The 22,635-nt window shown below is 58.2% G+C and overlaps 1 protein-coding gene across 1 annotated transcript; it reads right to left on the bottom strand.

The window, feature by feature from the left end:
- Positions 1-15,825: 15,825 nt before the first annotated feature.
- Positions 15,826-18,523, bottom strand: FAM241B (family with sequence similarity 241 member B). Its single transcript, XM_062214499.1, has 3 exons — positions 18,443-18,523; positions 17,217-17,353; positions 15,826-16,581 (listed from the first exon to the last, which is right to left on the bottom strand). Exons 2-3 carry the CDS (start codon positions 17,316-17,318, stop codon positions 16,309-16,311), a joined length of 375 nt encoding a protein of 124 aa, XP_062070483.1. The 5' UTR covers positions 17,319-17,353; positions 18,443-18,523; the 3' UTR covers positions 15,826-16,308.
- Between the last annotated feature and the right edge of the window lie 4,112 nt (positions 18,524-22,635).

Below are 22,635 nucleotides of genomic sequence, written 5' to 3'. Positions count from 1 at the left end.
CCCGGTCCCTGCCACCCCCCGCCCCAGCATCTAGATGTCATGTTCCTCACCCCGCACAGCTGACAGACCCCAGTTGTCCCTGCGGGTGCTGCCCACCCAGAACCAGACCTCACATCCAAGCCAGACAGAAAAGGAACAGTCTCCCGATACCACAGTGAACTCTGCACTGCTCTAAGTCTCAATGCTGTCATCCATAAAATGGGCCCGCCTCAAATGCTGACTGTGAAGATCAACCAAGACAAGGGCCGGGGTGTCCTTGCTGAGCCGGGGGCAGGGGGACCAAGTGCATCTGAGACGTGCAGGTGGCAACTGGAGGCTGAGACAACTTCCTTCCCACAGTCCTCCCCTCCCCTGCAGACGCCGGTGGCACTCACTGATGCTGGCTCTTGTATCTCTGACTCAGAAGCGATCCCTAACGGAGAGGGGCGCGAGGATGCTCAGGGGACCTGGGGAGGCCAGGAAGGGAGGGGTTTGTTCCCATCCTGGGAGGAGCTTGTCCAGCTGTCCGTCAGCAATGGAGGTGGGGGTGGCGGGGAGACAGGGAGCCCAGACAGGGGCCCGGAAGGTGAGCGCCAGTGGAGGGGGCGGCAGCCCAGCCCGCTCCGAGCCTGGCCCATTGTTTCCTCAGCTGATTGTATTCTGCTTCTTTCCCTGGAGAGGCAGTGAGATGAGGAGGCAGCCAAGACAGGGGCCGCCTGGAAGTCCCAGCAACACAATTGTGTTCGTGATGAAAATCGAAATTGTGTATTTCTTAGGTTTAGAAAAGCAAACACTCCAAGGTCATCCACTGGCCCCATGCCTCCTGGAATCCGGGCTGTTTGCTGTTCTTACGGCGCTGGAGTCGGGGGGCCCAGCAGCCCGGGTCAGCCGGGGGCCAGCCCTGGGAACGGGGCTGAGAAGCAGACTCGGGGGCACCTGCGGCCATCCTGGTGGGAGCCCCAGGCCACTCTCAGCACCCAGGGAGGCCCCGAGGGCAAGCTCAGCACACGCCCCTGCCCAGAGCCCCACCCAGGGAGGCCCTCGCCCACCGCCTGGGTGTGAGGTCCACAGCTGCCCTGCTGAAGGAGCCCTCTGCGCTCACCATCTGAGTGCCGGCTCCTGGCCCTCCTCTCTCCTTCTCAGTTCTGTGTGTGTGTGTGTGTGTGTACTGCCATCTCTACCTAGCTTCTATCTACAGCTATGTCTCCCTGTCTGTGTCTGTCTGTCTCTCTCTCTCTACACACACACACACAATCACCCCTACTCCAGGTCTCACATTTTTGTTTCTCAAGGAACCCCTGTTGTCAAAGCTGGTATTGTGGCACAGAGAGTAAAGCCGCCACCTGCAACACTGGCATCCACTTCTAGTCCAGCTCCCTGCTAATGCACCTGGGAAAGCAGTGGAAGATGGCCCAAGGGTTGGGGTCCCTGCACCCACGTGGGAGACCTGGAAGAAGCTCCTGGCTCCTGGCTTTGGCCTGGCCAAGCCCTTGGCCGTTGTGGCCATCTAGGGAGTGAACCAGCAGATGTATGATCTCTCTCCCTTTGTCTCTCTCTCTCTCTCTCTGCAACTCTTTCAAATAAATACTTAAACATTTTTTTAATCTCTGTTGCATTACAGAGTGCTTGCCCCATTTGGCAGATGGGTGAGGAGCCCCAAGGGGTCACTGAGATAGGCCTGGGATCCACCAAGTGGGCAGAGCTGGGCCAGGGACCCAGGGCTGGGGTCTTCCATGTGGGTGCGTGATCTCCTCACCACAATGGCTTGGCTCAGAGGAGGCCGTGAAGACCACCCAGGGCCCCCCTGAGCAGCAGCCTCTCCCTCCCCCAGCCCCCACTCCGCAGGCCTCTGACATCCCTGGCTGAGCCGTCAGACTGTCAGGTCCATGGCAACCACAACAGTGCTGCTGGAGCGGGACTTGGATCCTCCAGCCCTGGCTCATTGGGCCCACTGCTCAGGCAGAGCAGGTGACAGTGGCGGGGTGCGGGAGGGTCCCAGGAGCCCCTCCTGGCTTCTAAACATGCCCGCTCTCCTCCCACAGCCATCTAGGCAGCTGGGGACCCCAATGTGAGCTGGGAAGGTGGAGACAAACTTTTGCCTTGGTAACAACAGCCACCCCGTGTGGGCCTGGCATGTAAGCCCCTCCGTGGCCCGTGGGGCAGGAACAAAGCTCCCAGGGCAGGACCCCAGGATTCACCCCCTTCACACCCACTCTGGCTCCAGAGCCCGCCCCGGGCTCCTTCCAGACCAGCCTGTGAGTAGCCCAAGCCCAAGCCAGGTCCTCCCAACCCCAAAGCAGCACCCAGAGAGGGCTTCTGGCGGGGGCGTGGGTGCTGCCACACTGGGCCCCACGCCAGGTTTAACGCTCTGCTGGTGCAGTCTTGGGACACTGAATGCTTTGTGCACAAAGGGCCCTGCCTTCTGCTTTCACCTTGGCCCTGGGCGCCGCCAATCACAGCTGCTGTGCCAATCACACCCTGATTCTGAGCCCCCGGAGCCCAGTTCCCGCCTCACCTGTGCTCACGTGGAGCCGACTGGAACGCAGGTGTTTACCTGTTGCGGGCCACGTGAGACCATCAACTTGCAGAACGCAGGGACCACGCCTGTTGACTGCTGTGGCCCCCTGTGTCTCGTGGGACCTCACGCAGGCCCCGGTACGTAACAGGTATTCAGCTGAAGTCTCTTCCGTGACAAAACCCAGACAAACCCTCACGGAACAGGCGTCTCTCTGCCCAAAGAAGCCATAACGACTTCCTGTCAGTTTAAAATACGTGTGAGCATTCTTTTCCTTGCATGATTTCTTAATTTGGGAGACGAAGCCTGCTGATTTCCCAAAAGGCTAGGGGAAGAAAGGCTGCAGGAAGTGGGTTTATGGGTGGCTCAGTGCCTGGGCTTCCTGCCGTGGGCAGAGGTGGGTGGAGCTGCGCCACACCCTCGGGGTGGATGAGAGACACGGACATGGGCATCCACACCCCTGGGACCCTGGGCAACCACAGGAAACCCGACAGCTCGCTGAGTCGGGCACATCACAAGCCAAGGCTCTGGTGCTAAAAACGGCCTCCCGCAAGGATCAAAGCGCCCTCCCGCCTGGAAGGAGACCCCGAGGCGCGTGAGGTCATCACCCGGGCTCCCGAGGGTCGGGGCCTGCAGCCGAGAGGCAGGCTGGCCAGCCAGCTACACCCCAGCCTTTTGTTACGGTGTCTAATCCCTGGGGTCCCTCCTGCGACAGGACATCCACAGCTTCACCCGCAGCGGCCCCCCAGCCTGGCCTAGGGTCTGCACCAGAACCAGCGCACAGGCCTCACCCGCCCGTGCAGCGAGGCCACACTCAGTCACGTGCCTGAGGGACACGGAGAGTGCAAGGGGGCCACTTCCCAGGTCTCGCTGTCACACAGCCGCTGTGTGGGGCAAACCCGCCCCGTTCCTGGTACAAACTGGGACCCAGCACAAGAGACTGCTAGGAGCTGAGCGAGGGGCAGCGTGAGGAACGCGCCTGCTCTTCCTAAAGCCGCCGTGGACTCCGCCTGCTGTCCAGCCGGTCCCTGACTCGCTGCCTGGACGGTACAGACGAGCAGACACGCGGGCTGGCCCCAAGGCAGGGAGGCACGCCTGTCCGCTTCCCAGCCCACCTTCCGTGCGTCAGAGGAAGCAGGAACACCTGGGAGAAGCTGGCAGTCTCAGGAGCGGGGCCTCCCCTGCCGCGGCCCCGTGGACACAGCTCAGCCCCTGACCAGCTCCAGCTGGTGCCAAGGGGACGGACCCTCCCCACCTCAGACCACAGGCCAGCCCGGGGCCCAGCTGCAGCTGGGAGGCAGAGGGCTCCCAACAAGATCAGATATGATAGCAAGTGCTTCTTAGAATGAGAAAGCCCAAAACAAATGGCAAGTTTTAGAAAGCCGACGAAGCCCACAAACAAAACAAAACCCACAACACCCCCCCACACAGCTTCGCACACTCTGCATCTCCTCTCCCAGGCTGCCTGCCTCGCTCCCGACCACCACACGTGGGCCGGCCCACTCGGGTCAACCCCCAGGCACTGCACCTGCTGACCTGGCACCAGATGGAACCAGGAAGAAAGAATGCACCTGGGGGCCATTCCCAGCCACAGTGACCTTGATATGGACCATGTAAGTGCCACGTGCACACCTCTGCCTGAACCCCACTCTCCCCAGCTCCACAGCCCTCAGCTGGGTCCCGGGGACGCCCGGCCCGGCCTCTCCAAATGCAAGGCAAAGTAGAAGGAGGTGATGTGGATGATCTTAACCACCTGCAGCTGAAACACAGAAACCCATGATCATAGAAACACAGGCCGTGTGGACACAGTGCTGGGGCCCTGGGCTTGAGCTTCCTCCGTGTCGCTGGCTGCCCTCTGCCGGGCACCTTCGCTCTTCGCTGCCCGCTTTGCATGGTGGACTTCTGCTGTGTCACGGGGTGAACGTCACCTCCTCCCGACCCCAGCCTGTACTAGGTCCTCATTCTTGTCTGGAGAACCTAGCTGTTTGCCTGCTTAGGACTGGTCACCATCAGTGGTGAGGTTTTGTGTTTACTGTGTGGTGTCCATCTCTACCCCAGACTCGTTCTGCAGAGGGCAGGGGCCCTATGTGTCCTGTGCACCGTGCACTCCCTGAGTCTAGGACCCAGTAGAGCCCTGGGAATCACAACTGGGTGGGAAAACCATGAGCCCATTAGGGAGCCCGTGTGACATTTTCTAAGTGTCGCCTCTAAGGCACTGAGGGGTTATCTGGGCTTCCTTCTCATCACTCATCTCTGCTCAGGATGGACCAATGCCTGCCTAGTCCACGGACGCACACACCTCAAACCACAGCAGAGAGGAGACGGCACGCGAGAGACGAGATGGCATCATGGTGGCCGTCACCACGCTACCATGATTGCTAAATCTATGACAACATACCAAAAGTGTCAGACAAAACACGGCAACACAAGCACAGTACTTTAAACTACTCAGAGTGAGTTCTGGAAGGTTCTGAATTAGCAAGACAGACACAGGATGGACTGGGTTAATCCCTTGTCACACACAAAACACATGGCATGGGGCCGGTGCTGTGGCATAGTGGGTAAAGCCACCGCCTACAGGGCCAGCATCCCTTATGGGCACCAGTTCGAGTCCTGGCTGCTCCACTTCTGATCCAGCTCTCTGCTATGGCCTGGGAAAGCAGTGGAGGAGGGCCCAAGTGCTTGGGCCCCTGCACCCACATGGGAGACCAGGAGAAGCTCCTGGCTCCTGGCTTCAGATCGATTTGCAGCCATCTTGGGAGTAAACCAGCAGATTGAAGACCTCTCTGTCTCTCTCTGCCTCTGCCTCTCTCTCTCTCTCTCTAACTCTTTCAAATAAATACATCTTTTAAAAAACCACATTGCATTATGTAAGCAGTTCTTAGAAATTAGGTTGTAAAACAGACTTCAAGGAATGCAAGAGAAAAAGAAAAGGGGAAGAGAGGAAAGGAGGGAGGCAGGGAGGGGGGGATGGTTATGGTCCCAGATCTCGGCAAATGAGGGAGGTTTCCTAGCAGACTCTAGTGTCCCCGGGCTGGGCCAGGCTAGCTGGGTTGTCTGCAGTGTGGCACACGTGGTGAGCAGAACTCTGGGGCGGTAGTCGCTGGCAGTGGTGTTGCTGTGGGATTTGGGGCTGGGCTGGAGTGGGGGGACGCTGCCCTCACCTCACACCACATCACCGAAGGTCCCCCGGAAGCCCTGGCCCCGGGGAGCTCCGGCCAGTCACCCACTGTCAGAGGAGAGCCAGGAACTCTCAGACCTGCCTCCATGGGGACACAGCCCCTGGTGCTGGGCAGACCAGGAGGGAGGCGATCACAGGTGCTCCCCTCCCTGGGGCCCCAGCTGCTCTGCCCCGCCCTCCCGCCAAGGCTCTCAACCTGGGGGGGGGGGGCTATAATTGCCTCTCTGCCCTCTGAGCCACCGCACCCCACTTCTGCCTTCCACAGAGGGCGTTCCCACCCCCTGGCTGGTCTGCGGAGGGCATGGGGGAAAACGACTCATTAATTAACCTCCTGAGCTGATTAATCATTGTAAGGGCTTTCAACATGGGGTGGGGGCTACAAAGTGCATAATATGCTTTCACGTCAAGAACACGATCTCTTCTTGGCAAATGAGGAGGGGGCGGGCTTTGGGCCCAGGAGCTCCTGCCGGGGGTTCTCAGCCTGGCTGTCTTAGGCGACTCGGCACTTCCTGTCCCCTCCTCTGAGCTCCCAGAGCGCCAGCCGCTGGCCACCCCTTCCTACCACCTCTCCCTCTTCTGACCTCTTTCCCTGGGTTCACAGCCTCACCTCCTCTGAAGGAGAACGGTGCCCGGGGACAAGCACCTCGCCGGGCCCTGTGGGCAGAGCCCAGGGAAACCTGCTTCTCGGAGGTGGCTTTAGCCAGCCTTGAGGGGCACCTTGTGGCCCTGGCCTGGCAGCCCTGTGGGGAGGGCCTCCAGGTTGGCCAGGAGTCGGGGAATCCCATCGGGTGGGCAGAATTTCTGGAAAGGAGGAAAGAGATGAAGCACAGAAGACAAACAGTGCCACAAATCACTCCGCAATAAGGTGAGAGTCTCCACGGCAACCTGCCCAGGGCTGAGCACCGCAGAGGCAGGAGATGCGCCATCACCATGGAAACCACATCCTAGAAACCCGCTGGTATTGGTCCCCGTTTGCCTTAGCAGATGAGGTGTTGGGGGCAGGGGCAGATCTGCAAGGTCCCTGGGGAGTCACTGGGGGTGGGGGTGAGAGCGAGGAAAGTGACAAGAGGGAAGGCAGAGAGGAGAGAGGGGAAAGGATGGAGGGAGAGATGGGGAGACAAGGAAAGGGGGAGCCAGGAGCCAGCCACCCTCTCAGCAAGTGCCCCGTGTGTCAGGTGAGAGACCATGCCCGTGACCTGAGCAGGTGGAGAGGCTGGAGCTCAGGTGGCTGGAGCTGAGGCCCCTACTCTCCCTGCTCCCCACCTCCCTTTGCTCATTTTCACTCACGCCAAGTCAGGTAAACGGAGCATACCCTGGGGTACTCACTTGTGGACCATGCACCCCTCTGATGGGTCTGGAACTGCAGGAGCCCAACTTGGGGGCTGCCCAAGTACAAGGGTGTCAGAGAAGGGGTGACTGGAAGCTGCGCCCCAAGCTGGTCTCTGACCCTCCCTCCTCCCAGACATGGGTTTATCTTTCTCCGTTGGCAGCTGGGTGCCTGGCGCCACCTGCTGGTGGTCACTGGAAGCAAGACAACTGTGACCAGAATTGGAAGGACTCCGCCGACCAGAGCAGGGTCTCAGAGACCCACTCCTACCAGCCAGGGGTCAGACCAGGGCCCTCCTCCACAAGCCGCCCTCAGCAGCCTGTGAGCCAGAACAACTCTTCAGTCAAGAGGGTCACCGCACGCACCCCACTTGGAGACCACTGCGGGTCATAGACCAGTCCCCTGTGTGATCTGTGAGTCAGTGGGCTCTCTGGGCTCCAGTGCCTACTGGGACTGAATGACCCCCCAAGGTATCTGAGTGCCTTGACCCCGGCCAGAACCTAGCCCCTCCCTGGAGGAGACCCCAGAGCCCCTCACAGTGCCAGCATCCCCACGGGAGCTGGGGTTCAGTACAGCACCCAGCACAGGTAGGCGCCAGGGTTCCCCACCCCCTTCCCCTTACCCGCTGGGCCCTGCGCAGGGAGGCAGAAGCCCTGCCAGACGTGACCCAGCTGCTGTAGCCTCAGAGCACCCAGGATCCACAAGGGCTCCAAGCACCCTGCTGGGGGAGGAGTCCTCTCCCAGCCGATGTCGCCACCACCCCTCGCTCATCACATCAGGAAGGTGAGAGACCAGGTCCCTGAGCCGCTGGGGTAGACATGTGACTACTGAGCTGTCTGCTGGCCATCAGCAGGCCTGCATGGCATCGAGGGCACTGTGCTAGCCCAGAAAGTCACCACAGATGGGGGCTCTGGGCCCAAGGGCCACACACAAACTGCCACCTGGCTGCCTAGCAGTCCCACAACCTCGTGCTGTTCCCCACTTTCTGGGTAGGGGTAACAGCAGCGTCTGCCTCCCAAGGTTCTGCTGAGCACGGAATGAGGGGGTGCCCGTCGAGGCCTGAGCACAGGGCCTGGCCCACGGCAGCACTCGTCACCACACACTCGCTCCAGTCCCAATTCCTCCCAGTGAGCACCTGCTGTATGCTAAACGCTGTGCTGGCCGGCAGGACTAGAGCAGCAAACGCCGAGGCCGGCCGTGGGATCCGCGTAATGGAGCAGGAAGAGGTGGCAGGGGCAGCAGAATCGTCGGACCGACAAGTCAAGGTGCCCGGCAAGCTGGGACAGGAAGCCCGAGCCATTTCCTTAGATGTCTGGGGCGCAGAGGAACTCAGCATCAAGGAGAGGGCCCAGTGAGAGAACTGGCATCCGCACCAAGCGCCCTGGGGTGTTAGAGGGCTCCCTGACAGCTTCCACTTGACCCCAACCTTGACTATGACGTCAAGGGAAGCCCTGAGACCTGGGCAGCAGAGAACCTGGGTTCAAATCCTGCCGGGCTCTTCACTAACGGGGGAGTCTGCCTGGCCTCACTGAATCTTCGTCTATCCATACAACAGTGTGCACAGACCTGTGGGCTGTGGGTGAGCCTCAGGTGGCCCCGGGGCCCCAGCCTCCGGGGTCCCTGCTTCTCTGTGACCCCTTCCCTGGGACCCTTCTCACCACAAATGTGGCAAAAGTGACAAAACGTCACTCCCTTGATTCTGCTACCTGGCATAGAATTCCATCTTGCTAGTGGCCTCGCTCGGTCTCTTCATGGCCAGCTTTGAAGACAACAAGTCCTCCAGCTGCAAGAGAGAGCTCAGACCCTGCCCAGAAGGACCCCAGGGGGCATGGGAGGGGCCCCTCCCTGGTGAGCCCCTGGCTGGGAAGCCAGGCCCCACTGGGCAGCCTGGCCCAGAAACCATGATAACAAGTGCAGTTGCTTTAGGCGGCTACATTTTGCACAGCACACAAAACACCACACACAAAAACAAATGCAAGTGCAATATTGACGGAATAGATACCTTCACTTCCGCCTGCACATCAACCCCAACAGGGGGTGTTATTACCCCAATTTAGAGAGGGAAAGTTGAGGCTTCGGGGCAGGGCTAAATTCCCCAGGCCCACACAGCTCCTGGGGGAGGAGCCACTGAGGAAGGAGGTGCTCCGGCAGGGGAGGAGTTGTCTCTGGAGACTGCCAGACCCTGCACAGGGCTGGGAAGCCTCACAGAGCCTCTTAGGAGCATGTGCACGGCTCATTTGGCCGCAGGCCATAGCTCTCCCTACTGCCTGGCACCCAGGGCTCCCTACCACCTGCCACCCCTGGGAACACTGCAGCCCTCAGCCCCACACAACAAAGGCACTGGTGGTTAGAGTCCAAGTGGAACAGGCCCCTTTCTCTCAAGGCTCGGGGACAAAGGGCTAGAGCCCAACTCCCCTGGGGATGGAGGCAGCGGCACAGGCACTTGGAGGCCAGCGCTGCGCACCCAGACACGCTGAGCTACAGGCCACATGCAGCACTTCCAGGTGTGTGTCCCAGGTCACCTGGGGGACCTGGCTCCACGGAGAAGGGTAGCAGAGGAAGAACAGCCCTGAGAAGGGGCCCCTCCCCTCCTGGAGCCAGGGCAGCTAAGGGGGAACAGGACAACCCGGGGTGATCTTCATGGGTGGGCGGGTTGCTGCCTCCCTGAGGAGACGGGGTGCAGGCAGCTGTCCCGGGGCTCCTGGCATCCCCGGCTCAGGGCTACAGCTACACTGTTCTCTGGGTTTTCTCATCCCTCCCTCCTTCCCTTCTTTCTTCCTCCCCTCCCCCTGACCATACCCCGCAGTGCTGCCTGCACTTGTAACCACGGGTGACACTTCCTGCAGCTGCGCGGGAGGCCACGGGACCCAACCTGGCCACGGGGAGCTCTGCTCTGGGACCCACTTCACCCTTTAGCTGGGCCCGTACCTCGTGCAATCTCTAAGTCTTGCCAAGGGTCAGGCCCTCTGTAGGACACTGGGGGTACAAAAAAGGACCACGCAGGGTCCTCTGCCTGGTGTGGGGAGGGGGGAGCCACAGACCCTGCTCCCCAGGCAGGGGTAGCTGCTTGTGGCTCTGTGGCTGCAACCCCCTGCAGTGCATTTTAAAGTCGCCCAGGTGGCCAGGCTGAGAATCTGTCATGGGAAATGGAGCGCCCGGCCCCAGGCACCTGCAGCCATCTTGCCCGCTCCTGACAGCATCAGAACCGAGTCACTGAGACAGAAGAGGCGGCTCCCCAGAACTGATGGGACCCAGAGCCACCCAGAAGACCCCCTCCCCAGGCCTCTGAGGGTTCCAGCACCAGCCAAGGCCTCAGAAATAAACGTTCTAACTGTGCTACCTGCTGAGTAGCCATTCGGGAAACAGGCACAAGATTCTCCTGGAATTTCAAAAGCAGATTGCATTGGAGGTATTCTCCACTTACAGTGGCCAATTTCATGGACAAGCGCCATGGGAGGCAAGCCAACAGCACCCAGCACCCAGGGACACGGTCTCGCACCCACCCTGCCTGACTCCCTAACCCCCATCACACGTGAAGACCCTGGGGCACACTGGGTAACTCGCCCAAAGGCACACAGTTGGCACCCGGGAGCTCTGACTTGGCCACTCCTTGTCCCTTGTGATTGGCAGCCCTGTCACAAATGTCACACTTCTCAAAATCAAGCCCCGGGCATGTGGTCCTAGGGGAATTGGGAGACTGGGACGTGCCGACGTCCTGGAAAAGGCTGTGCTGGACACAGAGAGAGCAGCCTTAGGAAGCACATAGCCAGGGCAGGCGGCTGTTGTGATGGAGTGGGCTAAGCAGCTGCCTGGGGTTCCCGCAGCCCGTGTCACGGTGTCAGGGTGCCAGCCTGAGCCCCAGCCACTCTGTGCTTCCCGCTAGTGCACCTGGGAGGCAGCAGACGAGGTCCCTGTCACCCACATGGGAGACCCAGAAGGAGTTCCTGGATCTTTGACTGTTGTGGGCATTTGGGGAATGAACCAGCAGATGGGAGCTCTCTCCTTCTCTGTGTGTGTGTGTGTGTGTGTATGTGTGAGACTCTGCCTTTCAAGCAAATAAACAAATCTTTTAGGAAGGAAGGAGGGAGGAAAGGAAGGGGAGGGGAAGGGAGCCCCCCACACACACTGGAGTCACCTCCTGTGCTAACAGAAAGCCTGTCCTAGAAAATACCAAGCCTGAAGCTTCGCGAGCTGAATCCTGCACTAACCACTCAAATGTGGGAAGCCCTGGCCCAAGCCTGGGCCTGTGATCCTGTGGGAAGTTCCCCTGCCCACTTTTGCCCAGCCCAGGACTCCTGGCTCCACAGTTCACCAACGGATGAAAAGGCAGACCCAGGCCCTCCACCGGCCGACTCTGCCACCAGTCTGTGGCTTTGCTAAGTCTGAGCTATGCGTCCGAGTTCCTCTGGGGGAGGACGGAATCAGAGGAAGCTGACGGACGCTCCTGGCCCAGGGCTCAGCCCGGATGAGATCACAGTAATGAAGAATTACAGCAGGACTGCCCGTGCCCTCTGCCAGAGCCCGCAATAACTCAGAAGGCTGAGGCTAGCACTTGTCTGGGGCAGGGGTGACGGCCTGATCTTGCTCAGACTGTCCGCTAGGTGGCACCGTGGGACAATGTTCACAACTCTTCTGGTCCACGCACCAACTTGGCCAGGGTGGGAGAAGGAGATGGGTGGGAGAGGCAGGAGGGCAGGGAGGGTAGGGGACTTGCCCAAGATAGTGCAGAAGGTGACTGGGAGGTCATCAGCCAGTTCTGAGCTAAAGAAGGTTTGGTGCTCACTCCTCATGGCTTCCCTTAGCTCCCTTAGCCCAGATGTTCATAAAAAGGTGGCAGAGGAAGGCGGCCCAGTGACGAGGGTCAGGCCAGGTAGCAGCAAAGCCCATTAGGCACCTGCTATGGGGAGGGCGCTGCCAGTGGCCGAGGACCTTGGCATTGCTGAGTCTCAAAGGAGTATGAGCTGCCCGCATTTTCCAGAGCGGAGGGAGGCGGCAGGGTCACAACCTGCCTGGCCGCCATGGTGGACGGGCCCTCAAGACACCCTGGGGTGCTGCTGTAAAGAGAAGCAGGGGCAGGAAATGTGTCTGACTTTACTCATTTGTATAAAAAGTAAGGAGAGGGGCCGGCACTGTGGTGCAGCAGGTTAATGCCCTGGCCTGAAGCGCCAGCTTCCCATATGGGCGCCAGTTCGAGACCCAGCTGCTCCACTTCTGATCTAGTTTTTTTGTTTGTTTGTTTTGACAGGTAGAGTGGACAGTGAGAGAGAGAGAGAAAGGTCTTCCTTTTTCCGTTGGTTCACACCCCAGTGGCCACTGCAGCGGCGCACCGCGCCAATCCGAAGGCAGGAGCCAGGTGCTTCTCCTGGTTTCCTATGCGGGTGCAGGGCCCAAGGACTTAGGCCATCCTCCACTGCACTCCCTGGCCACAGCAGAGAGCTGGACTGGAAGAGGAGCAACCGGGACAGAATCCGGCGCCCCGACTGGGACTAGAACCCGGTGTGCCGGCACCGCAGGCGGAGGATTAGCCTATTGAGCCACAGCGCCAGCCCCCAGCTCTCTTCTATGGCCTAGGGAAAACAATAGAAAATGGCCCAAGTCCTTGGGCCCCTGCACCCATGTGGGAGACCCAGAAGAAGCTCCTGGCTCCTGGCTTCAAATCAGTGCAGCTCCAGCTGTTGTGGCAAATTGGGGAGTGAACCATCAGGTGGAAGACTCTCTCTCTCTCTCTCCCTCTTCTCTCTCTGTGTAACTCTGACTTTCAAATAAATAAATAAATCTTAAGAAAAAAAGTAAGAAGAAATTGTTCTATCCGTGTTTACTCCTATTTGCACAGCTGAATTCCAGGATCTAAGACACTAAACACAGGGATTCCCGGTGGAGGGAGGACGGGTAGATGGGACAGGCAGGAGAGGCTTCTGTGACCTTCTGCGTGTTGCCTGACCTTTGAGCCATGCGACCCGGTTTGCCCAGGGTCACACCATGTCCCCCGTGTGGGGTGCTGTTACCTGGCGAGGGGTGGTGCCCAAGATGACTCAACACAGTGGACAAACTCGGCACTGAATCCCGGGGGTAAGTCCCCTGTGGTTCTCTTCAGTCCTCTGAATCCACCACGCTGGTGACTCGATGAGATGCGAGCAAGGCTTCAACACCCCCCGAAGTCCCAGCTGTCCCATCTGGACAAAGAAGGGGTGAGCTTACAGTCCCGGGCAGTGCAGTGGCTAGCTATGATGCAACACGGTAATACACACCACTACCCAATGCTAACCAGCTGCGGAGGCTGCATTCAGGTACGTGGTGCTCCCACTCTGAGAGGTGCAGGTGAGGCCCTGGGTGTGCAGGCAGAGGACGGACCATATCCAAGGTCATTCGTTCACAGGACATGGCGCTGGGGATGGGAGCCCAGGCACTGGGCCTCGGGCAGCCCCGCCCCCATCCCTGCCGCACAGCAGAGTCTAAAGTGGGCAGCAGGCGGATGAACAACAGCTCTCCTGGCCCCCAGTCCTGTGCTCCCCTTCATTTGCTGTAAAGCTGCCCTCCGGCTTCATCTTGAGCCCCAGGTTGCAGCCCCTTCTCAGCAGTGAGGAAACCATGGCTCAAGAAGCCAAGTGCGTCATCCAAGGTCATGGGCCCGCCAAGGGCAGAGCGCGGCCTGAAGACAGGCTGCCAGTCCGCCATGGGCACAGACACGGCCTTCATCCCTCCTCGTGGCAGGCATCTGAGTGGGCAGAGGCTCTGACCACCACCCCCAGGCCTCCCCTTCTGACTCAGAGCCCCCAATTAGGAAAACGGCCCCAGCACCAGGGGCACAGAGCCAGGAGAGGGCTCCTTGGGGGACAGGCAAGATGGGAATCACTGTTTGGCCAGGTCCTAGGCCTGGGGTCGCCCTCCAGGGCAGTGGAAATGTGGCCCTAGGTCCGGGGCAGAGCTTGTGGAAGGAAGGGCCCCAGAGGCAGCTGGGCCCCAGAGGCTGGGCAGGACAGACACAAGTCAGAGCCCAGCAGCCCGCTCACCAGGTGCCCCAAGCAAGGAAGCGAAACCACCCAGGGAGTGCTCCCCACGGGCCTGGCGGGGTCCGAGCTGGTGGTCCCGCAAACCCCACCTGATGCGGAGACACAGGCCCCGGGACTGGCCTGGGGAAGCAGATACTGCACTGAAAGCTACGATGTTGGCAGGGTTAAGACGAGTGTGGCAGCCCTGTCCGGGGGTCACAGGTGAGTGGGGTAGGGACACAGAAGGAAGAGCCACTCCTCGAGGGAGCATCCAGATAGGACCCCACCACGGCCGCTGTGGCACCGCCACTGCCCAGTGGGTGCAGGCCAGAGCCCCCGGGTAGGAGGCGCTCACAGCCACAGGGGCTGCCTCTGCCCGTGGCCCCACAGGTGCTGCACTGGAGAAGTGAGGCCAGCAGAGGTTAGCAAACCGCCCAGAGCCCGCCCAGGGCTCCCAGCCTGGCTCCACCAGAGCCAGTCTACTGGGTCTAGAGCTCAGCCAACCAATGGAACAAAAAGTGTCACCTCCTCTTGTCTCTCTCCGCTGGATTCCAGCCCCCAGCCCCTCCCTGCCGGCGGGCTGAACCAGTCTCTGCAGACGCGGCCCCTACTGGGCACCCTGCTCTGCGGCTCAGCCTTGCCTTCAGCACCCTCTGGCTCCTCACCCCAGGGAAGACACAGCTGTCAGCGGAATGTGTGGATTCAGATTTATAGCCCCGAACTCTCTCTACAGAAACCGATCCATCTCCTCACAGTCCTGCAGCACCGAGGAGAAAAAAGGAGAAAACCCCGCCCAGACACATACGCCATGGGGAGAAGGGGGTTTCAGGGGGCTGGGCTGCCGGAGCCAGGGGAGGGGGGGCGCTGGGGAGTGGGCGAGCCGATGGGCCAGGGCAGGAGACACCACGAGGGACAGCCAGGACGGAGGCCAGGGCTGGGCACCAGCCTCTTCTTGCCCAGACCTCCCGCCCCCCTCAAGGGCCCAGCACCCTCTCTTCCATGCCCATCATAAAGGAAACACGTGTCCCAGCTGCTGCCAGGAAACACACCCAGAAAACATTCTTGGAGAAGGACGCCCTGTTCCAGTGCCTCAAACCTCCCCCAGGAATGTCTGGGATAAAGGCCACCAGTCGCCGCCAGCAGCCGTGGGCAAGGGACCTGGGGGGAGAGGACCTGCTCGGGGCGGTGCAGCAGGGCATGGGGTCAGTGTCCAGCTCCCTCTCCCACCCTGCAACGGCAACACGTGCCTTCCTCCCCGAACGGCCAGCCACGGGGCCTGGAAGCAGGTAAGGAACTTGGTGCCAGCTCAGGCCACATCCTCAGGTTCCAGTCTCTGAACCTGTAACCCACAGCCCAGAGCGGGCACCCGGCACCCAGGGCCTCCTCCTACAGTGCCTCCATGCAGGCCCAGGAGCGGAACTCAAGGCGTCTTCTCACAAAAAGCAAGGCGGCTCACCCAAAGGCACTGCTTCTACATGCTGCAGCCAGAGCCGGCGAGAGCCTCCAACCGCACCCTGGCTCTCCCGACCCGATGGCCTCCCAGCACCCCGGCCAGAGGGCCCCTCTTCACCAAGCTCTCCTTTGAGTCCAGCACCTCAGGGTGAGCTGGAAGTCACACAGTCATCAGGCACAAGGTTCACGCCGACTCTCCCTGGACCTCCCCTCCCAGCCCCCACCCAGAAAATGTTAGAAGCCATCTTCAAGGCCGGATGCCCACTGCTACCCTGTTCCCCAAACCCAGTCACCTCCAGTCACCTTCAGCATGCCGTCCAGGTCCACGGGCAGCTGTGCGGCGAGTGGCCAGTCTCGTCACGTGGACTCATTTGTACTTCAATCTATTTATTGTAAATACCACAATAAATACAATGCCAATCCCCCTTGTCAGAAATAAAAGGCAGCCAATAGAAATACGTCATGGAAACAAAGATGGCGCTATAAAAGTCTGGAACCTTGTACGTGGACCCCGCCCCACGTCCTGCCCCCGGGAAGAGGGAGATCAGCGGGAGCTCCAGGGGCCTCAGAACACGCCGGCACCCCCCGAGTCTCTCTTCTTGCACAAAAGGATTACACGAGAACTAGAAAGAGAATTGCTTTCTTGCTCTGATTCTGTGCCACATAAGTAGGCCCTATGCTACCCAAAAATATCTCGAGTGGACCAGGGCAGCCACTCCACACTGTGGGAATGGGAGGCTGGCCCAGACTCCCTCTGCCTCATGCTGAACACACCGGGGAAACCCGACCCCCAGTCCCTTCCCTGATCCCTCAGTCAAGGCACCGCAGATCCCCCACCCAGGCCCCGCCCCCTCGGCCCCGGAGGTCACCGCTGACTCAGGTGGGACACCAGGTAGACCAGGCCCACCAGCAGGAGGCCACGCACGCCGAGCATCATGAGCAGGAAGAGGAGCAGGATGGAGGTCACCGGCTCCACCGTGTGGTTGCCGAGATGCCACTGTGGGAAGCCCATGTGCACCAGCTGCCGGTTGAGGTCACTGAACGGGGACTGGGCAGCGCCCAGCCTGGCACCTGCCTGCTGCTGCTGGCGGGGACCAGGACCCCCTGGGGGCACACCGTGGCCCCTGTGGAGAAAGCTCTGAAAGGTGAAGACAGAGAGGTGAATGCGTCCAGAGAAAGCTTCCGGAGACGAGGCAGGAGCCAAGCAGGAGCCCCTGTACAGCGCCCCGACCCCCAGCCACACCCCTTTCCCAGCAATCCCCAGGTGCCACTCATTGGAATCCCAACAACCGAGTCACACATCCCCAGCGCACAGAAAATGCCAGCCCATATTCCACACCATGCCCAGGGGGCAGGTGGCTGGGACAGAGATGAGAGAAGTGATGGAGGCAGGGCACAGCGGTGGGCAGGTGTTCATACTACTCATCCCTCCTTTAAAACAATGATTCTGTGGCCACGGGCTCATCTCCACTCACTCTCTGGCTTCTTTCCCATCCCATAGTCTTAGAAAGATGCTGGGTTTGCTAACCAGGTTAAAGGAGAAAGGGTTCTTGGGTATGAAGTCTGGGGATGCTGCCTGGGGAGGCAGGAGGCTTGGCAGTAAGTGCACTGCATTTTCCCCAAGTTCTGACCTTCTGCACACCCCAGTTCAGCTCTCTGCAAAGCGGCACCAGGCTAGGGAAAGGTAATGACCAGCAAGAGACTTCTGGGAGCTAGAAAGTAACAGGCGCGGAGGAGGCCAGCTGCTCCCCTGCCACGGAGGGCGGTATCTACCTGCCGGGGACTGCCACCTCTCACCGCCGCCGCCGGGGCACTGGTCCTCACTCGGGGGTCATCATCTTGCACAATTTCCCCATTGGCCAGGATCCGCACCATCCTTCCAGGAGCTGCTGGTTTCTGCTGGGCTGCACCTGCAAAGCATGGCCAAGACTGGGGGGAGGCGGCTGGTAGAAGCCAAGTGGCCTGCAGGTCCCCCCCATTCTAACTCGCCAGGACCAAGACCACAACCCGAGCCTCCTGCCCCGGAAAAGCCTGGAGGAAATAGCTCACCAGCGGCCGGCCGAGGTATGCTGGCTCCTGGGGCGGAGCTCAGGCCGGTTGCCGCTCCCAGGGGCTCTGCCTGATCAGTACAAAGGGAGAAGCAGATGGGTGCTCCCTCACAGAGACCACCAGGAAAACTGCCAGAGGGGTCCTTGGCCAGGGGGTTTATGAGCAAGGCCCAGCAGCAGCAGCGCGGCCAGAAGAGGACCCCCCCCCCCCCCACCTCCAAGGCTCCTGATGTGGAAGCAGGACTCCGGCTCCGCGCATTCTCTGGCTAGACAGGGAGCCCAGAGCACTGGGACCTCCCCCACGTGTGCTCCTTGGGGGGACTCGCTAAGGGCTGGGCCTTCCCCTCCAGGCCATCGCCCTCCTCCCCAGATCCTGCCCCTTTGGATGACTCTAGACCCACACAGCCCCTGAGAAGGACAGGCCTTGGCGCAGAGGGCACACCCCTCACCTCTCAGGCAACACCTGTCCAACTTGTGTGGAACACCAGGGCAGATCCCCCAGCCTTCCCAAAATATGGGACCAGGAAGTCTCCCTGAACCCTAAGGGCGCCCAGGAGCTGGGGCCCCTTCCCCGCCACTCCCCGCGTTGCAGTAAAGACCACCCCCGGTTTCTATTTAAATTCTCGAAAGCACTCCTAACATCCAAGCCAAAAGGGGCGAGGAGCTCCAGTTCTCCCGCCTGCGGCCCAGGCCCGGACCAGGCGGGTACCCCGTCGGGAGGCTGCTTGGCCCTGTAGCGGGCCAGGCAGGCAGGGGTCCTCGGCGGGTCTTTGTGCACAGTCATGCTCCCCCCACGGTGGGCTCGGGCCTCGGTGCACCTGACACCACCAGTGCCCCGCCCAGGCCGCCGGGCCCCAGCCCCCGCCACCCGCAGCCGCCTCTGAGTCCCAGCCCAGGCCGGAGACCCGGGCTCCCAGCCCCTGCGGCTCACACGCGCGCGCGGACACCCACCTGCGGACGCGGCTCCGGCCCCGCGGCGTCCACTGGTGGCGGCTGCGAGGCCGCTTCCTCTCACCTGACCTCACAGGAAGCGCGCGCCGGAGGGACGCGCCCGGGCGGCGGCGCCGTAGCCCCCTCTGTCGGTCGCTGGCAGAACTGCAGCCGCCGGGGCCGGGGGCCGGGAGCAGGGTCGGGGGCGAAGCGAGGAGGAGAGGGGAGGGGAGGGGAGGGAAGGAAGCAGTTGGGGGGAGAGGGGAGAGAAGGAGAGAGGAAGGCAAGTGAGGAGGCAGTAGGGCCCACGGAGGAAAAGACCCGAGAGGGTTGCCCCTGGCCTGGGCACAGCCCCGTTTTGCGGAGCCGGCTCAGTCCCGGGTCCGTCAGGAAGGTGAGACGTGCGCAGCGGGGCAGGTGCTTCTGCCTGCCTGCCGCAGGCTCCCTGGAGGACGTGCCTGTGAGCCAGGGCCGGCCGGAGGGCACGGCGGGCAGAAGAACCGTGTGGAAGAAGTGACGTCCACCTCTGCCTGCTTCCCGACGTTTTCAAAGCCACCCACGCCCCTCCGCGTGCCCTGTGGCCCCACGGTGTCGCCGGCGGCTCTGGTGTTGCCTGCCGCTGATGGAGGTGATCACAGCCTCACAGGGCTGCCGTGGACGAGAGTCCTGACGTCCCTGGCGCGGGACAGGTGGTAACCATTGGCTCCGGTTTCCGGAGTGGGCAGATAGTTAAGGAGCCTGTTAGATCCGCGTGCCAGAGAGGACCGGGAGGAAGGAACGAGACCCTGCCTCAAGGCCTCAATAGTTTCATTGTTTGCCACCATCCCTTGTTTGATGCTGAACCCTAAATAGTAAAAAATGTTGTTCAGATGCTCCAAGAAGCTGAACCTCGTTTGTAAATTACACACTTGGCAGGTGCAAGGTGACTGGCGGGAGCAGTGCTTGCCGGTAATGACCTCTCTTGGTGAATGTCCCAGAAGTGATTGAAGAGAGTGGACATTCTCGCTTGGGATGGGAGGTTCTGTAAATCTCAATCGTACAGCGTGGGGTGATGGTGTCGTTGAGGTCTTCCATGTCTTTGATGATTTTCTCTGTTTTATCAATTGTAGAGGGCCAATACTGAAGCCTTTGCTTATAGATTTGTCTATTTCTCCTTTCAGTTCTACCAGTTTTGCTTTCCGTATTTTGGAGCTTTTTGCTTGATGCACACACATTTTGGGTTGATATGTCTTCCTGCAGGACTGTTGCATCATGTGTGTATCTCTCTGTTCTGGCTTTCTGTAATTGGTGTTGCATGACATATGTTTTCCATCTTTTTTTAAAAAAATATTTTATTTATTTATTTAGGAGGCGGAGTTATAGACAGGGAGAGGGAGAGGGAGAGAGAAACATCTTCTACCTGCTGGTTCACTCCCCAGATGAACAAATGGCCAGAGCTGGGCCGATCCAAAGCCAGGAGCCAGGAGCTTCTTCTGGGTTTCCCACAAGGGTTCAAAGGCCCGAGCACTTGGGCCATATTCCATTGCTTTCCCAGGCCAAAGCAGAGAACTGGAGCTGAAGTGAAGCAGCCGGGACTCAAACCAGTGCCCATGAGGGATGCTGGAATTGCAGGCAGAGGCTTAGCCCACTATGCCACAACACCAGCCCCTATCATTTGACTTTCAACTTGCCTGATTGGTTGTATGGGAACTGAATTTCTTATACACAGCATATAGTTGTATCATTTTTTCAGAAGTAAGTTCATAGGAATATATGCAGAACCATGCAGCTTTACAGTTAAAAAAATTCATACACTTTATAATTACAACTTTAGGAACATGGTGATTCTTCCCACTGTGCCCACCCTCCTGCCCACACTCCCACCCCTCCTCCTCTTCCTTCTCCTATTCTCAGTCTTATTTTTTACTAAGATCTATTTTGTCAAAGATTCATTTATTTATTTGAAAGGCAGAGTTACAGAGAGGCAGAGAGAGAGAGAGAACCTTCCATCCACTGGTTCACTCCCCAGATGGCCACAATGGCTGGAGTTGAGCCAGTCCAAAACCAGGAGCTTCTTCCGGATCTCCCACATGGGTGCAGGGGCCCAAGCACGTGGCCCATCCTCTACTTCGTTCCCAGGCGATAGCAGAGAGCTGGATGGGAAGTGGGCAGCCTGGGCTCAAACTTGTGCCCATATGGGATGCTGGTGCTGCAGACGGAGGCTTAGCCCATTATGCTACAGCGCCGGTCCCAAGGACTATTTTCAATTAACTTTATACACATATGATTGACTTTATGTTAAGTAAAGTGTTCAACAAATAGTATAAAAAAAAAAACCTGTTCCTCAATAGTCAAGAGGAGGGCTGTTCAAAGTCTTTGCTTCTCATAGTGTCAATTTCACTTCTACAGATTGCCTTTTGGGTGCTCTATTAGTTATCACAGGTCAGGGAGAACATATGGTATTTTTCCCTTTGGGACTGGCTTATTTCACTCAGTATGAAGTTTTCCAAATGCATTGATTTTTCTTGCAAATGACCAGGTTTTTTTTTTTTAATGCTGTGTAGTATTCCATGGTGTGCCTACCCCACAATTTCTTTATCCAGTCTTCAGTTGATGGGCATTTGGGCTGATTCCATGTCTTAGCTATTGTGAATGGAGCTGCAATAAACATGCGGGTGCAGATAGATAGCTCTTTCATATGCTGATTTCATTTCCCTTGGATGAATTCCCAGGAGTGGGATGGCTGGGTCATATGGCAGGTGTATATTCAGATTTCTAAGCTATCTCCATACTGTCTTTCACAGTGGCTGTACCAGTTTACATTCCCACCAGCAGTGGATTAGGTACCTTTCCTTCACATCCTTGCCAGCTTTTGTTGTTTGTTGATTTCTGTATGTGAGCCATTCTAATCGGGGTGAGGTGAAACTCACTGTGGTTTGGATTTGCGTTTCCCTTGACGGCTAGTGATCCTGACTGAGCATTTTTTCATGTGTCTGCTGGCCATTTGGATTTCCTCTTTTGAAAAATGTCTGCTTAAGTCCTTTGCCCATTTCTTAACTGGGTTGTTTGTTTTGTTGTTGTTGATGCATCATGTTTTTTAATCCACTCTGGCAATTTTGTCTTTTTTAGACCGTAACATTTGACATAAGTATTGATATGTTTGGACTTAAGTCTGCCAACTTACTTTTTGTTTCTGCTTCTTCCCTCTGTTTTTCATTTCTGTTTAATTTTCCTTGTCCTCTTGTGGGTTACTTGAACATTCTCTAGAATTTCATTTTGATTTACCTGTAGCATTTTAAAGTGTATCTCTCTGTATAGCTGACCTAGCCATCACTCCAAGCATTACCTTGTATGTGCATAACTTATCGGAGTCACCCTTTTACTGCTTTGAGTAAAGAACCTACTTCCCTTTGCATCCCTTCACTCTCTCCATTAGTTGTCCTAAATATTTCCTCTGCATGCATTTAGAACCACATCAGACAGTGTTATAACTTTTGCTTTAACTGTCAAATATAATTTTAAAGGGAGAAGGAAAGCCTGTTGTAGTTACCTGTATTTATGTTTACCAATTTATTTTTCCTTCTAATGTTCCAAGATTCTTTTGTTTTATTGTTTCCTTTCTGCTTGGAAAACTTCCTCTAACCACTCTTTCTTTCTTTGTTTCTTTGTTTCTTTCTTCCCTTTCTTTCTATAGATTTGTTTATTTATTTGAAAGGCAGAGTTACAGAGAGGCAGAGAGAGAGAGCGAGGTCTTCCATCTGCTGGTTCATTCCCCAGGTGGCCATAAAGGCCAGAGCTGCGCCATTCCGAAACCAGGAGCCAGGAGCTTCTTCCAGGTCTCCCATGCAGGTGCAGGGGATCTTGTATTGCTTTTCCAGACCATAGCAGAAAGCTGGATCAGAACTGGAGCAGCCAGGACTCGAACCGCGCCCCTTGGGATGCCAGCACTGCAGGTGGTGGCTTTACCCATTACGCCACAGTGTCAGCCCCGCCAGTCTTTCATAGGAAGTTTCCTGGTTACAAAAATTTTTGTAAGTTCACTTATCTTTTAAATTGATTGATTGATTGATGAAAGGCAAAGATATGGAGGGGTGTGCGAGAGACAGAGAGAATCTTCTGTCAGCTGGTTCACTCCCCAAATGCCTGCAACAGCCAGGGCCAAGCCAGGCTGGAGCCGGGAGCCCAGAACTAAATCTGGGTCTCCCATGTGGGTGACAGGAACCCAAGTACCTGAG

This window comes from Lepus europaeus, chromosome 17, assembly GCF_033115175.1.
Source record: "Lepus europaeus isolate LE1 chromosome 17, mLepTim1.pri, whole genome shotgun sequence".
NCBI lineage: Eukaryota > Metazoa > Chordata > Mammalia > Lagomorpha > Leporidae > Lepus > Lepus europaeus.
This window is presented reverse-complemented; position numbering and strand designations above follow the sequence as displayed.

Excerpts from the sequence above, each read along its gene's own strand:
- FAM241B (XM_062214499.1), bottom strand. The coding sequence starts at position 17,318 with ATGGTGCGGATCCTGGCCAATGGGGAAATTGTGCAAGATGATGACCCC. Across the intron at positions 16,582-17,216 it reads GAGGTGGCAGTCCCCGGCAG|AGCTTTCTCCACAGGGGCCA; the intron begins GTAGATACCGCC and ends TTCACCTTTCAG.